This window comes from Scardinius erythrophthalmus (assembly GCF_964197995.2).
Source record: "Scardinius erythrophthalmus genome assembly, chromosome: 14".
Classification (NCBI taxonomy): Eukaryota; Metazoa; Chordata; class Actinopteri; order Cypriniformes; family Leuciscidae; genus Scardinius; species Scardinius erythrophthalmus.
This window is the reverse complement of record NC_138234.1, coordinates 17840636-17856448: the sequence shown is the minus strand read 5'-3', so window position 1 is coordinate 17856448 and position 15813 is coordinate 17840636. Positions and strand designations below refer to the sequence as shown.

Below are 15813 nucleotides of genomic sequence, written 5' to 3'. Positions count from 1 at the left end.
AAAAAAAAAAATTATAAAAGCAGAAAAACAAAAGAAAGAAAGAAAACATCCATAGCGTATTAACTTTAATAATCTCTCTTTAATAATTGAGTGTACCTTTTATTCACGAAGTAGCTAACCAGTAGATGACACTATGCTAAATTATATATTACAGATGCTGTGAAAGAGACAGAACTACATGTAGCCTAGGAAACAATTCCTAATATTTCAAGGTTTTGTGTGACTGTGGGAATCCTGACATATTGCACAGATGTGAAAACATATGGATCATTATTCAGGGACTGACTGGGATGTTCTCCGCTTCTTTTCAGCTCTTCTGGATGTGATGTCATAAACCACTATGGCAACAGTGGCCACGCCCACCACAGCAGAGACGACCAATCGAATCACAGCTTCAGTGAAACTGTAACAGTGGACAATGTCTGAAGACAGAAGAAGAGGTTTTATTGAGAACCTGCGCTTTAAGATAAAACACACCAACAGCATTGCAACAGAACTAGATTTACCTGGATGTGTCTGACAGAGTTGAGTGATGTCCAGATGTTTGCTGTGGTTGCTGATGAGATTGTTCAGCACACAACTGTAAGTGTTGTTATCCTGATATTCCACCTCCAGATGTAGAGAGACGCTGCTGATGACATCAGACACACTGATGCTGGACAATACACTGATTCCTTTGTACCAGGAGAGAGTCACATGACTCACATTCAACACTGAACACAGCAGTGAACATCTGGACTCTGATGATGACGATCCTGATGATGATGAAGAACATGTAGAGTCTCTGGTGATGACAGGAATAGGAAGACGAGCTGGAAAACATGAGAGAATAATGTGAAACATTACTATTCACTATAGAAATATTCTGGGATAAATTAATTTAAGCTTTATCAACAGTATCCTGTGCTGCCAATTAATATTGGTTTAAATATACAGTATTGACATATAAATATTTCAAATGATTGATTGTTTAAATATGTTGATGAAAGAACACTGTAGTGACTATCCTTAATCAAATTGTCCTGTTAGTCACTTCTTGGGTCTGCAGAGGGGTTAGACGCTTCATTTGTCTAAGAAATCCATTGTCCACCAAGTTGCACAGAAAATAAACTGAGAAAATAAACTGATTTGAACAGAGAAAAAGTAATTCAAACTTAATGAAATCAAAACAACTTTTGCTGGCAAACAAACAGAAGGCAAGGTCTAAAGACCATGTGCTCCCAGATAAACCCAGGGCTTAAAGCTTCTCCTGTCCTGCAGAGGGTGCACCTCTCAAGAAAACAAAGATTTACACAATTATCCTTCAAATAAGGCAAATAAATGGCTCCTACAAACAAAATAAATTCAACTACTCACTGTAGACAGTAACATTGAATGATTCTCTCTGAAAAAATGAAGAGTGTAGTTCATAAAGTCCAGAGTCTGTGGTTCTGATGTTGCTGATGGTCAGAGATCCAGTTTGATTGTCGATCTGTAGTCTGTCTCTGAATATGTCATCATCATCATTATATATAATAGCATATGTCTCCTCATCCAACCAAAAAACTTTGACTATCAGAGTATTTTCAGGTCCAATCCACAACTGTCTTTTATGTATTTCATGTCTGTGTTTATCACTAACATTAAGAGTGACAGAATCTCCCTCCATCACTGTCACTATCTTCACTCCATCTGTATCAGAACCAAACACACACAGATAATCAGATTAAATACCAGTTCATGTAAATCCTCTCACTGTACTGAACCTGAAGTCATAAATCATGTTTAACTCACCAATCAGATGCCAGAAACAGAAGAAAATGAATATGCAAAACATCTTCAAAAGTATAAGATTAAAACACTCCACCAATCTGAGGAAAGCAACAGAAATGTGCAATTAATCTCAAATAAAATCTGCTAATCGTTTTAGTATATTAAACTGTAGATAGTGAGTCTAATGAGGAACTTTTCTGTCGGTATGTCTCCTTCAGTCTTCATGCCTCTATAAATGGTTAGATGTACCGCCTGTTCCTCAATCTCTGAGTCACGTGTTACAGCCAGCACAACTTAATTTTTGGCCTATTATTAACAAGATTTATTTTAACAACTATTTATGTATTCATTTGCTAATCTAAATATTAAATTTAAGTTGTGTTTGGCTCCAAAATGATTAGTCACAGGACATTTATACTGCAGGTGATTGGCTATAAAACCTGACAGCAAAACTGAGAGAAAAGACTGAAAGAAGAAAGCATGCAGACCGTGAACTTCTTCTATTGAGCTGAATGAACGGCTAGCTTTCTCCATATAGACCTCTATGAATGATATAGTCTCTGTTTCACAAAAAGGCTGTTTTGTAAGTCAATGTGAGGTTCAAATGAGCCGAAAAGCAGTTCAACACTCATAAACACACTCACACGTAGCCTATTGAGCTTGTGCATTTAAGGAAGTGACTTTCACTTATTTATGTCTCCTGCTTATCATCTGTGTCGCTGCCGACATCATTTAGACTTCTCACTTTCTAAATGAATTCTAAAGGGACATTTCTGCATATCTTTTTTTAAGCTCAATATAGAGGTATACCCAGTACAGCTGCACGATTGACAATGATTCGCCTGTATTAAACCTTTAAGAAAATCATTCCGGGTCATTCAAATCTGTGTTGGCGCGAAATGTCGGAATGCTCCTTATAATTAGGCCTATTTTTTATTATTATTATAAAAAAAAAAAAAAATCTGTTTAAGATGGATTTTTGGTTGTTATACAGACAGAAAATTAAGGAAAATAAGGGAACCGATTGTTTAGTCATTAGTCATTAGAAGATTAGTCATAACTAGTTAAGTTAATTATTACAGATGCTGTCCAACATTCTGAAGAAAAAAAAAAACAAGATAATAATTAAATCCACAGCAGATCAAATGTCACTTTAATAATCTTTTTTTAACCCTTTAAGGTACGCACCATGAAAAAAGCAAAGGAAAAATTATTTCTTTGCATTTTTTATTCAATTATGATAACAATAACAACAATCAATATTTTTTTTTAAATTAGATCCTACAGTATTTTAGATACAGTGCTCTACCAAACGGTTGAGATGTCTGTTCATAGTAAAAGAACAACATTCAGAACAAGTCATATTAAGTGCAATGTCTTGACCAATAAAAAATCTGATGGTTGCTATTGATGGCTCCAAACACATCAAGAGTGTGTGTGTGTGTGTGTGTGTGAGTGTGAGTGTGTGTGTGTGTGTGTGTGTGTGTGTGTGTGTGTGTGTGTGTGTGTGTGTGTGTGTGTGTGTGTGTGTGTGTGTGTGTGCTGGTGCAAAATTTCAACCAAGATTTGATTAGTACGGAGCCCCCCCAAGTCCCACTTTGTCAAAAAAATTTTATTATAACTATCTTGTGGCCTCAGGATAGTAACTCGTGGCCTCAAGATTTTGTTACTATCTTGAGACCACAAGTTACTATCTTGAGGCCACGAGTTGCTATCTTGTGGCCACAAGATAGTATCTTGAGGCCACAAGTTACTATCTTGAGGCCATGAGTTACTATCTTGAGGCCACGCCCACGAAATACTATCTTGAGGCCACGAGTTAGTATCTTGAGGCCGCGAGTTAGTATCTTGAGGCCACGAGATAGTATCTTGTGGCCACGAGTTAGTATCTTGTGGCCACGAGTTAGTATCTTGTGGCCACGAGTTAGTATCTTGAGGCCACGAGTTAGTATCTTGAAGCCACGAGTTAGTATCTTGAGGCCACGAGTTAGTATCTTGAGGCCACGAGTTACTATCTTGAGGCCACGAGTTACTATCTTGAGGCCACAAGACAGTATCTTGAGGCCACGAGTTACTACCTTGAGCCCACGAGTTAGTATCTAGAGGCCACAAGTTAGTATCTTGAGGCCACGAGTGAGTATCTTGAGGCCACGAGTTAGTATCTTGAGGCCACGAGTTAGTATCTTGAGGCCACCAGTTACTATCTTGAGGCCACGAGTTACTATCTTGAGGCCACAAGATAGTATCTTGAGGCCACGAGTTACTACCTTGAGCCCACGAGTTAGTATCTAGAGGCCACGAGTTAGTATCTTGAGGCCACGAGTTAGTATCTTGAAGCCACGAGTTACTATCTTGAGGCCACAAGATAGTATCTTGAGGCCACGAGTTACTACCTTGAGCCCACGAGTTAGTATCTTGAGGCCACGAGTTAGTATCTTGAGGCCACGAGTTAGTATCTTGAAGCCACGAGTTAGTATCTTGAGGCCACGAGTTAGTATCTTGAGGCCACGAGTTACTATCTTGAGGCCACGAGTTACTATCTTGAGGCCACAAGACATTATCTTGAGGCCACGAGTTACTACCTTGAGCCCACGAGTTAGTATCTAGAGGCCACAAGTTAGTATCTTGAGGCCACGAGTTAGTATCTTGAGGCCACGAGTTAGTATCTTGAGGCCACGAGTTAGTATCTTGAGGCCACGAGATAGTATCTTGTGGCCACGAGTTAGTATCTTGTGGCCACGAGTTAGTATCTTGAGGCCACGAGTTAGTATCTTGAGGCCACGAGTTAGTATCTTGAAGCCACGAGTTAGTATCTTGAGGCCACGAGTTAGTATCTTGAGGCCACGAGTTACTACCTTGAGCCCACGAGTTACTACCTTGAGCCCACGAGTTACTACCTTGAGGCCACGAGTTACTATCTTGAGGCCACGAGTTACTATCTTGAGCCCACGAGTTACTATCTTGAGCCCACGAGATACTATCTTGAGGCCACGAGTTGCTATCTTGAGGCCACGAGATACTATCTTGAGGCCACTAGTTACTATCTTGAGGCCACGAGTTACTATCTTGAGGCCACAAGACAGTATCTTGAGGCCACGAGTTACTACCTTGAGCCCACGAGTTAGTATCTAGAGGCCACAAGTTAGTATCTTGAGCCCACGAGTTACTATCTTGAGGCCACGAGTTACTATCTTGAGCCCACGAGTTACTATCTTGAGCCCACGAGATACTATCTTGAGGCCACGAGTTACTACCTTGAGCCCACAAGTTACTATCTTGAGGCCACGAGTTACTTTCTTGAGCCCACGAGATAGTATCTTGAGCCCATGAGATACTATATTGATACTATATACTATATTGATCAAATATTTCTCATCAAATATGTAATTTAATAATATCAAATGTATCATTTTACCAACACTAACCCTTTTGTTCATTGTAAATAGCTAATTTTACCAACATTAGCTAATTTTACCAACATTGGCTAATTTTACCAACATTAGCTAACTTCTCTACCCTAAAAGGACTACTCAACCGTTTGGTAGAGCATTTTTTGAAAAAATTATTTGACCCTTATAAGACTTATTTTTGTTTAATTAAGTTACATAATTCTGTTTAACATCTCCTCTGAAACGATAATATGTCAACAAAATAGTTTTACCTTTAAAAGTCCCGCCGATATGCGTCATCAAAGGATGAGTAAATTTTTGCTGTGTCACATGCTGTTTGAAGGAACAATAAAAAGGCATGCTGCTCACAGACACAGCGCCATCTAGTGGATTTTTTTAGCATTGCACAACTACACCAAACAATAGAGATGACTCATTCAGGTTGAGTTAAGCTTGATGCATTTTTCAATTAAATATAGTGACTTAAAGTGGGGTCTACCAAACGGTTGAGTAGTACCTTAAAGGGTTAATAATTGATTGTACGTGTTATTCACGAAGGAAACAGTAGATGGCACTGTAATCATATGTTACAGATGCTGTGCAAGAGACAGAACTAAACTTCATTTTTGTCACTCTGGCCCCAACTTCATGTAGAGCTGATAAAACATCTACTGCACTTGGATTGATTCATATTCTTTTATTTTTCATTATCACACTGATACAGATTCTTTATATATAATTTATTTATAGCATTTGATATTGAAAAATCATATCCAGGAAACCCTTCAGATCTACTGGGATTCAAACAAACAACCTTCAGTTCCTGAAGCTCAGTTCAAACTGGATCCATTCAGCCCTGACAAGTTATACACAAGAATTTTTAATATTGTTCAACGTCATGCTTTCGATTTTAACTGTCTTTGAAGAAGAGAAGAAGTGCAAATCAATATTCTTTATTTTAAAAAAGAAATCACAATATTCTGTGCAAAAGCTTATCAAGACTTAAGCATCTAACAGGGTTCCCGCTCTTTTTTTTTGACCAATGGATCTCCAGGACTTTTCTTGTTATTCACCGGATAAGGATCATTTTGATTCTGAATCATTTAGACCATTTTGTGATTCATTGAAAATGGTAAAAATCCCTAATATTTCAGGGACTGACTGGGATGTTCTCCGCTTCTTTTCAGCTCTTCTGGATGTGATGTCATAAACCACTATGGTAACAGCGGCCACGCCCACCACAGCAGAGACGACCAATCGAATCACAGCTTCAGTGAAACTGTAACAGTGGACAATGTCTGAAGACAGAAGAAGAGGTTTTATTGAGAACCTGCGCTTTAAGATAAAACACACCAACAGCATTGCAACAGAACTAGATTTACCAGGATGTGTCTGACAGAGTTGAGTGATGTCCAGATGTTTGCTGTGGTTGCTGATGGGATTGTTCAGCACACAACTGTAAGTGTTGTTATCCTGATATTCCACCTCCAGATGTAGAGAGACGCTGCTGATGACATCAGACACACTGATGCTGGACAATAAACTGTTTTCTTTGTACCAGGAGAGAGTCACATCACTCACATTCAACACTGAACACAGCAGTGAACATCTGAACTCTGATGATGACGATCCTGATGATGATGAAGAACATGTAGAATCTCTGGTGATGACAGGAATAGGAAGACGAGCTGGAAAACATGAGAGAATAATGTAAAACAAATTAACTATTTACTATAGACATATTCTGGGATAAATTAATTCATTTAAGCTCTATCAACATGATCCTTGGCCTGCTGTCAATTAATATTGTTTTTTAATATATTGACATATATAAAATATTTAAACTGATTGATTGTTTAAATATAGTGAGGAAAGAACACATTAAATTCAACTACTCACTGTAGACAGTAACATTGAATGATTCTCTTAAGACTCGAATGTACATTTGATAAAGTCCAGAGTCTGTGGTTCTGATGTTGCTGATGGTCAGAGATCCAGTTTGATTGTTGATCTGTAGTCTGTCTCTGAATTTTTTATTAAAATCATATATAATTTTACCTGTCATCTCATCAAGAAGACTCATGACTATACGAGTATCTTCAGCTTCAAACCTCCACTCTATATAACGTTTATAACGTATTGGTATATCACTAACATTAAGAGTGACAGAATCTCCCTCCATCACTGTCACTATCTTCACTCCATCTGTATCAGAACCAAACACACACAGATAATCAGAATAAATAACAGTTCATGTAAATCCTCTCACTGTACTGAACCTGAAGTCATAAATCATGTTTAACTCACCAACCAGATGCCAGAAACAGAAGAAAATCAATATGCAAAACATCTTTAAAAGTAGCCAATAAGATTAAAACACTCCACAAATATGAAAAACTTAGTTTCAAGTCTTCACGTCTCTATAAATGGTTTTATGTCTGTTCCTTAAACTGACTAGTCAAGTGATATCAAATTACATCAGCTGGTGGTTTTAGTGTCACAAAATTGCATAATAATTAAGTGTTTAGTCTTGAAGAAACTTCTCATTCTAAGCTTTCCCACGCCTCTGTCACATTCCCTGAGAACACTAGCGGCAAATATTTTTTGTCAGGTTTATCTCCATCATTTTATTAGAAGAGCGTTGCAACTTCATTGTGCAAAGCTTCCGATATCAGTCGCTTTCAGTTATTTATTTTAGCTTTACAAAAACAGTCCGCAAACTGGGAGCTTTCAAAAACAGCTTTGCGAATCATTTGTTTCGAGCCAGTGATTCGGACCGGAGCGCGTTTGAAACTGCCAAAAAGGCTTTGCAGCGTCATGCTTTGAAATGATTATATATAGGCTGATAATGTTTCATTGAACAAAACACCACTAGCAGTTACACGCCTAAACATCAGATGGCGCAGAAGAGTCAAGACTGTCAGAAGTAACAGCGGTCGAAGAATACTAGATCATGCGGAATCTCTCGTTTACAAACAGTCTATATTAAATCATTTTAAAACGTCACAGAGCAACGAACTGTCAACTGGATTTACAAATAGGTACTGTATTATGCCCACTACAATAACAACATAACATTTAAAAATATCAGATATCTTTTATTCTATAAAGTTCTAAAAACTTGTATTTTATGATAAGGGTAATTATTAGCAAAATCATGTTTTCCTGTATGTTTTTTGGGTATTTTAGCAGCTCAGGATGGCTTTGGTCCCCTATGATGAGAATGTACTGCCTGCTCTGTCAAAGCTTCACCAGACTTCAGCTGAATTTAATCTGGCCAATCACAGGATCCGACTCAGCCAGGACTGGAAGCGATTGGGGGTCGCTGCTGTGGTCTGGGACGCAGTAAGTTCAAAAATCATCAAATGTATTGAAGGCTAGTACTGGTAAGGAATAGGTTGCAGGTTCGAATCCCACAAGATTTGATCCATGAACTGTCTCAAGTGTTTATTTTTGTGATTCAGTAGTCCGTCCCTGTTTATTTTCCAGGCTGTAGTGCTCTGCATGTTCCTGGAGATGGGAAACGTGGATCTGAAAGGAAAGAAGGCTATTGAGCTTGGAGCCGGCACAGGTTTGGTGGGCATTGTAGCTGCTCTGCTGGGTAAGAATGAACGATTGATTCTTTTCCTGACTGAATACATTTTTTCTGGATTATTTTGGTCAGTACTATTCCATTCTTGCAGGAGCCCACGTGACGATTACAGACCGAGAACCTGCCTTGGAATTTCTGACTGCCAATGTGCGTGAAAACATTCCTCCCAGCCAGCAGGAGGCGGTACAGGTATCTGAACTTACCTGGGGTGAGAATCTAGATCTGTATCCCTCAGGAAGCTTTGATCTGATACTGGGAGCCGACATTGTTTACCTGGAGGAGACGTTTCCCGCTCTCCTGCAGACTCTTGAACACCTGAGCTCGGAGAACACGGTGGTGTTGTTGTCCTGTCGGATCCGATATGAGCGAGATGAGCGGTTCCTGAAGGAGCTACGGCAGAAGTTCTCCGTGCAGGAGGTTCATTATGACTCTCAAAGGGACATTCACATTTACAGAGCCGTGAAGAACAGGACCAACACCGAACTGTAAGAGCTGGTACTGAGGAAACTTTGGGTAGAGCTTCCTGTTTGTAATTCAAAGCATTTTAAGCTTTATAAAACATACTGAAGGGGATTAAATAACAATATTTAACAGGGCCATGGTGACTTTTGCTTTATATGTTTGGCTTAATGCTGGTCACTTCTTAGGCAGCAGGTGGCGCTGCTATACAGGCCTGGAATAATAATCTGGCCTTGTGCTAAAATAGACACTTGTTTTGTCTTCAGCATCTCTTACTATTTATTTTCACTTGATTGTTAAAAGTGAGTACTTTGATTGCAAATGAAATGGATAATAATAATAATTAACTATTTTTATTTTCTATACACAATCCAAAATATACCTATTATTATAACTAATATAATACAATTATTATCACTTAAATTAAAGTTATTTATTTTTATTAATAAGTTATTATTATTATTATTATTACAAAATATATCCATTATTTTAAAGTTAATATTATTTAAAACTATTATTAATTAAATATAATTAATATGATTGTGTAAAAAATATTTAAATAGAATTAATACTTATTATTATTATAGTATTATTATTAAAACTATGAAATCCAAATATATTTATTGTTATAATCAACATGTTTTGTTTATTATTATTTTAAAATAATAATAATTATTATTATTAACAATTTTTATGTTTTCTATTTACAATCCAAAATATATCCATTATTATTAAAGTTAATATTATTTAATGCTGTTATTAATTGTATAGATTTAATATGATCTAAAATTATTATTTAAATAGAATTAATAATCAAATAAATAATAATAATTAATACAACTTTTTTTGCTTTCTATACACAATCCTAAATATTTTTATTATAATAATAGCTTTTATTATTTAAAATTATTTAGTCAGTCATTTAGCAAACGCTCTTAACCGAAGCGATACCAGTGCCTTGAATTTGATGCGAGCGGCAATTGGCAACCAGTGCAATTTTATGAGGCGAGGTGTGATGTGTGCTCTCTCCGGCTCGTTAAAGACCACTCTTGCTGCAGCGTTCTGGATCAGTTGCAGAGGTTTGACAGTGCATGCTGGAAGACCTGCCAAGAGAGCATTAAATTAGTCCAGTCTGGAAAGAACAAGCGCTTGGACAAGGAGTTGTGTAGCATCCTCTGATAGGAAGGGCCTGATCCTCCTAATGTTGTATAAGACAAATCAGCAGGACCGGGCAGTTCTAGCAATGTGGTCTGTGAAGTCTAACTGGTCATCATTCACAACTCCAAGGTTCCTGGCTGACCTGGATGGAGCTATGGTTGACGAGCCTAGCTGAATGGAGAAGTTGTGATGAAATGTTCGGTTGGCTGAGACCTCAAGCAGTTCTGTCTTCGCAAGGTTGAGTTGAAGGTGATGGTCCTTCATCCAGCAAGAAATGTTTGTCAGGCAGGATGACATGCGAGCAGCTACCATTGGATCATCAGGCTGGAATGAGAGTTGTGTGTCATCAGCGTAGTAATGACAGGAAAAGCCGTGTTTCTGAATGACAGATCCTAGTGATGACATGTAGATGGAGAAGAGAAGTGGTCCAAGCACTGAGCCCTGAGGCACTCCAGTAGTTAGACGTTGCGACGTACACACCTCACCCCTACGCAACACCCTGAAGGACCAACCTGAGAGGTAAGACTTCAAAAACTGGATTGCGGTTCCTGAGATGCCCTTCGCCATGAGGGTTGACAGGAGGATCTGGTGGTTATCTGTGTCAAAAGCAGCAGACAGATCCAGCAGGATGAGTACTGAGGATTTGGAAGCTGCTCTTGCCAGTCTCAGAGCTTCAATAACCGAGAGCATGGCAGTCTCAGTTGAGTGGCTGCTTTTGAAACCAGACTGGTTGTTGTCCAGGAAGGTAGAGACTTGGTTGAACACGTCTCGTTTAAGTGTTTTAGCAATTAATAGAAGAAAGGACACCGGCGTTAGGGAGTAGCAGTTTAGGACCCAAGGACCAGATGTTTGAAAGAAGACCCGGAGTCAGAATTATAATAAATTGAAGAAAAGTTTTGCTGAAGATATTTGCAGTTTCATTGGCAGAAGTCAGCTTCAAGACTCACACGGGAGTTCGTAGGCCGCCCCGTTTACAGTTACAAAGATCACAACAGTTATACCCTACACCAAGGTCTAAGCTATGTCCTTGCTTCAGGTTGCAGTTTCTCATTGGCTAAACATATAGATAAACATAGTAATAGATAAATAGATAAACATAGTAATTTTCCACACATATGCAGATATTCTGAAGCATATCTCAATCGATTATGCAGCTGACACTCGGACCCTGAAGTTAGGCACGTCGTGACCTTCCAGGTCGCAGATTTGGGTTGCTGGGCGCCAACATGTCCAGAACAACAACTCAGTCAATCTCCAATAACGCCAGTGGTTCCTTAACCTGTAACCGAGAAGACTAACACACACACCGACACACAGCTTGTCCAAGGCTGGATTTGGCCAGGCTCTAACTATAAACAGGAGAGTTTTCTCAAAACATCAAGATAATGCATTCTTTCTCTCAAGGAGAACTACACTTTAGTCTAACTGGAAAGTAAGGCTTTAACAAAGAGATGGTCCCTTAACCTATAGACTTCATTGACCCTTGTGACCATAGTTGTCAGAGTACCCTAGAAAAGCAGATGTGTGTATTGACACATGTTGAAGACCTTTCTCAAACAAAACATCTTTCCATATTTCATTTCTGGAAGCCGGCTATATGAGCAAGCACTGTTACTGCATTCAGATATCAAATACAGACATTGGAGAATACATGAAAAGAACATTTCAGTGATCACATTGGTAACTTCTATAACAAAGGTAAATCTCTCAAGCTTAGAGAAGTCATTCAACTCATGTGATATTTATATTGATTAATACCTTGATTATAATCACTCATTACATACGGTATACATTGAAGCAGAAGTGGATTCTGTAATGTTCTAGAAGTGCTGGTTTTAGAGTGGGTTTCTTAAGCAGTGGGGTTATCCGAGCCTGTTTGAATACTGTGGGAAAGTGTTGAGGATGTGAGTTAGTGCAGGAACAACTGATGAAGCAAAGGCTTAAAGGAGATGAGTGGAATAGGATCAAGCGGACAGGAAGTAGGGTGACTGGAAAGGATGATAACTATTGTAATGTTTTCCATATACAATCCAAAACGTATCCATTATAATTATTATTACTAATATTAGTATCATCATTATTAACTTTTTTTACTAAATACAATCCATATATATATATATACACACACAACAGTAATTTGTTATGATGTTTTAGGACGTAGAAAGCCAAACCCGGTTTTATGTTAGCTATGTTTTTGATGCATTAAACCTCAGATACTTATCATCAAACTGACCCTTATCTTGGATAAACATGTGTCCAGTTTTATAACAGATAACCCACATCCTGTCAAGCGAATCCAAAACTCCAGCAAAGACTTTCCCAGTCTTCAGGCTCTGAGATATTTCAAATGTTTCAATAATTTGACAATTTTAAAAAGATTTCTCTGCAATTGCAGTTTTCTTTTATGTTTCCGATGGAGACTTGTAAATGCTATGATTCATTATTGCGTCATGGAATAATGATGTTTTTTTATAAACGAGTTATCACTGGACGCAAAGCGCCGTGACATCATCCCTGATGCCGCTAGAAGGTCGTTAACTCTATCACCTGTTAAAAGCGACACAATTTTGTACGTGTCACACCTGATGTTTTAATGCGCCGAGGCCCATGCTGCATTAGGCCGGATCGAATTTAAGTGAGTGTGTGTGTATTTGTTTGCAGAGGAAGTCCGCTTTGTGGCAGATGAGACCGTTCCACCTGAGCGCAGTCAATAAAGAAGACACTATGATATTTGTTGAGCTTTTAACAGGCTTTTAAACCCTTGTTGTCTGCTGTTAAATGATTTCTGAAGATCTGCTGATAGGAGAGAAAACATACTTTGAAGTTCCTCCAGCTTTCTAAGTCGCAAATGTGAAATATTTTGTAAAATGTCATAATTAGCTTTTTTTTCCAAATCACTGCCACAAATTTAAAGATCTACTTCCGAGAATGGTTGTAAACAGGCTAAAAATGCCCCGCAGCCTTTTACTGTTTCCGTCTGTTTTCTGTGACATCACATCTCGTCGGCTCCATTATTGCAGGAGTCAGTGGCATCAGAAGGTTTAGCCCTGATTGGTCAAAACTGAAGTCATGCTGGTTCTGAGAATTGCTAACTGCAAAATTAGCATCGTAATTACAGTAAGTGTCTGTCTCGAACACATGGATGTGAACTTTCACTCCTATACGATAAAAACCTTTTGTGAAATCTGTCGTGTTTTATAGCCCTTGACAGTGGAAAAGAGCACATTGCCCTTAGTAATCCTGTGTTATCTTCAATGTTATATTATCTTGAATTTGAAACTGGAAATGGTTTCATCGGTTTGATTTCAACCCTTGATATATGTTTAAGTCACTAATTTTAGTTGCAGTCGTAATGATTTATTCCATCGAAAACAATCTCATGAGAAAACCCACTTCTTGACACCTTTATGGAATATTCCAGTTTATTAATAAATCATTAATAAAATTCATGTGCCCTCTTAATCTTTAATCAAAATAACTTCCTCTCCCTCTTGGAGAGACATCTCTGATGATGCGTTTGCTGGCGCGAGGGCGGGGCAACCTGTCACTCACATGAAATCGACCAATAGCAAACCACAACCAACAATCAATTCCCCATGGACAAAGTCAAGCCCTGCCCTACATTTTTTCTTGTTCGCGAAGTGGCTTCACTCAGATATACGTCACAATAGGGAAGAAAAGACTATCGAAACTTCCATTTCATGCAAAATGTGGCGATTTCGTATGAATTTGCACAGTTATTTGGACGAAAACATACTTGTTTTAGAAAAAAGTAAGCATGAAGCTCCACCCCTAAAGCTATATCAGTGGGGCATAAGCAGATCATTTGAAAACGTATTGAATGGGATCGTACAAATTCATACGAATTAGTCACTCAATCATAAAAGATGGAAAGATAGACAAGTGAGATTGCAAGAAAAAGCATTCAGAGAACATAATGTTTTCATAACCAAATGGGAACATTAGCAAAACATTCTTAGAACATACAGTATTTTTGTTTAGTGGGAACTGGGAAGCCTCCATGAAATAAAGAATCTGTCAAATGCATAATGCAAATGTTTATGTATAAGCTCTTTAGATAAAAATTGCCAGGAAATTCCTGTCATCGAATTTCCCTGCAACTCCCTCCAGCTTGTTGTCCAACAGTTGTTCTTTCCTCTGTGGCGTTAAATGAAGTGGCAACACCGACCGTAAACAGCCATTGACTCTCGACAAACCACAACTACACAGTGCATGACTGCAATCCAGCATTGAACACCACACCCAAAGGAAGCATATGCTTAGACACCAAAATAATAAATACACTCTCTGACTCTCTTTCAAAAAACACAGAAACAACCGCGGAATGGAAAATCAATGCAGTACATCATGCTTAATGCCAAAAATAAGTGTTAGCCACATTTCTGAATCATAATATTTGGAAATAAGTGTCTAATGTGAGAGGAAGTCCATTTTGACTTAATCAAACTCTTTATACAAAGTAGAAACATATGTGAGATCTAATTTCCAGTATGGCCTAAGAATTGCTTTTAAAGATTTAATGAGTTAAATGTTCAGATGTTTTAGGTGTAGTATTTGTGTTATCAAATCCTTAAATTGACTCAGGGAGTTTGATTTCATCATGGGGCATGTGGACGGTAGTAGAGGTCTAACACGCTTCATTTCCTTTCAAACAACTCGAGGGGGAAGTGCGCCTGTCACCTCTCATATTATTTATTATTTGCTTTATCAATGACCATCATAAATGTAATGGTCTGAGTGCCAAATATGGGCCCTGCTGTAAATCTGTCAGAAAACAGGCCTTTACAGTAGCCTATGTGCGAGGGAATGCCGGCTTTCTATAAGGTTACATATGGTTTATGGAGAAAATTATGCTATTTTTAGGTTTAAAAAAACGTTATGCTAATGTATTCCCATCTGTGCTGATAGTTTATGAAATATTGTGTGAAATGTCATTGCATATGGCCTAATTTTTATTCATTGCATTAGCAAACATTGCTAATTACCATATGCTTAACATAACATAATGTAAATGTCAATGCTTCGATGGATAAACTAATTATATATTCATTTGCGAACAGTTTTAGGTGAAAAGCAGGGAAGTCCGATTCATTTAGCGAATCGTTTCGTTTGAGCGGTTTTCAATTAGCTAATCGAATCAGAAGATCGATTCATGAGCCAGTCGAGTCATTACTCAAATTATGAGTAGTCTCTAATTTTACGTTTGTAAAAAAAATAGTTAATAGTTGTTAGTAGAACATTTTTATAACAAACAAGTAACACACCAGTTACCAGTTGGTAAAGCTGCTTTTTTTGGTCGTGGTAGGCTAACTGGTCAATGAAATAACCTAGCTCGAAAAGTAATCATGTAGGCTACTAAAACACAACTACAATTGAAATTGAATGACAGGGAATAGTATTTCGAACATAATACGACATAAAATACATAAAAACATTAATTTG

General features: G+C 38.0%; 3 protein-coding genes across 4 annotated transcripts; 1 reads left to right on the top strand and 2 right to left on the bottom strand.

Moving 5' to 3' along the window:
- Nucleotides 1–50: 50 nt before the first annotated feature.
- LOC308702591 (uncharacterized protein) lies at nt 51–5466 on the bottom strand. Of its 2 annotated transcripts, XM_081385550.1 has the most exons (5): nt 5414–5466; nt 1774–1850; nt 1357–1671; nt 507–812; nt 62–422 (listed from the first exon to the last, which is right to left on the bottom strand). In XM_081385550.1, the coding sequence occupies exons 2-5, from the start codon at nt 1814–1816 to the stop codon at nt 271–273; spliced, it is 816 nt and encodes a 271-aa protein (XP_081241676.1). In that variant the 5' UTR covers nt 1817–1850; nt 5414–5466; the 3' UTR covers nt 62–270. The 2 variants fall into 2 exon arrangements, with proteins under 2 accessions (XP_081241677.1, XP_081241676.1); XM_081385551.1 differs by lacking the exon at nt 5414–5466 and having other exon boundaries at nt 51–422; nt 1774–1999.
- Nucleotides 5467–5846: 380 nt separating this feature from the next.
- On the bottom strand, nt 5847–7581 carry LOC308702589 (CD48 antigen-like). The gene is made up of 4 exons (XM_081385548.1): nt 7449–7581; nt 7041–7346; nt 6524–6829; nt 5847–6439 (listed from the first exon to the last, which is right to left on the bottom strand). The coding sequence occupies exons 1-4, from the start codon at nt 7489–7491 to the stop codon at nt 6225–6227; spliced, it is 870 nt and encodes a 289-aa protein (XP_081241674.1). The 5' UTR covers nt 7492–7581; the 3' UTR covers nt 5847–6224.
- Nucleotides 7582–7698: 117 nt separating this feature from the next.
- mettl21a (methyltransferase 21A, HSPA lysine) lies at nt 7699–9456 on the top strand. Its single transcript, XM_081383813.1, has 4 exons — nt 7699–8182; nt 8331–8486; nt 8631–8742; nt 8825–9456. Exons 2-4 carry the CDS (start codon nt 8340–8342, stop codon nt 9220–9222), a joined length of 657 nt encoding a protein of 218 aa, XP_081239939.1. The 5' UTR covers nt 7699–8182; nt 8331–8339; the 3' UTR covers nt 9223–9456.
- Nucleotides 9457–15813: the final 6357 nt, after the last annotated feature.

Bases quoted from the DNA above. Each gene is read 5' to 3' on its own strand.
- LOC308702591 (XM_081385550.1), bottom strand. From the start codon at position 1,816: ATGTTTTGCATATTCATTTTCTTCTGTTTCTGGCATCTGATTG. The intron at 1,672-1,773 runs GTGAGTTAAACA...GTTCTGATACAG, and splicing joins CTGTTTCTGGCATCTGATTG to ATGGAGTGAAGATAGTGACA. The intron at 813-1,356 runs GTGAGTAGTTGA...CATGTTTTCCAG, and splicing joins ATTCAATGTTACTGTCTACA to CTCGTCTTCCTATTCCTGTC.
- LOC308702589 (XM_081385548.1), bottom strand. From the start codon at position 7,491: ATGTTTTGCATATTGATTTTCTTCTGTTTCTGGCATCTGGTTG. The intron at 6,830-7,040 runs GTGAGTAGTTGA...CATGTTTTCCAG, and splicing joins ATTCAATGTTACTGTCTACA to CTCGTCTTCCTATTCCTGTC. The intron at 6,440-6,523 runs GTAAATCTAGTT...TTCTGTCTTCAG, and splicing joins ACTCTGTCAGACACATCCTG to ACATTGTCCACTGTTACAGT.
- mettl21a (XM_081383813.1), top strand. From the start codon at position 8,340: ATGGCTTTGGTCCCCTATGATGAGAATGTACTGCCTGCTCTGTCAAAG. The intron at 8,487-8,630 runs GTAAGTTCAAAA...TTTATTTTCCAG, and splicing joins CTGCTGTGGTCTGGGACGCA to GCTGTAGTGCTCTGCATGTT. The intron at 8,743-8,824 runs GTAAGAATGAAC...CCATTCTTGCAG, and splicing joins CATTGTAGCTGCTCTGCTGG to GAGCCCACGTGACGATTACA.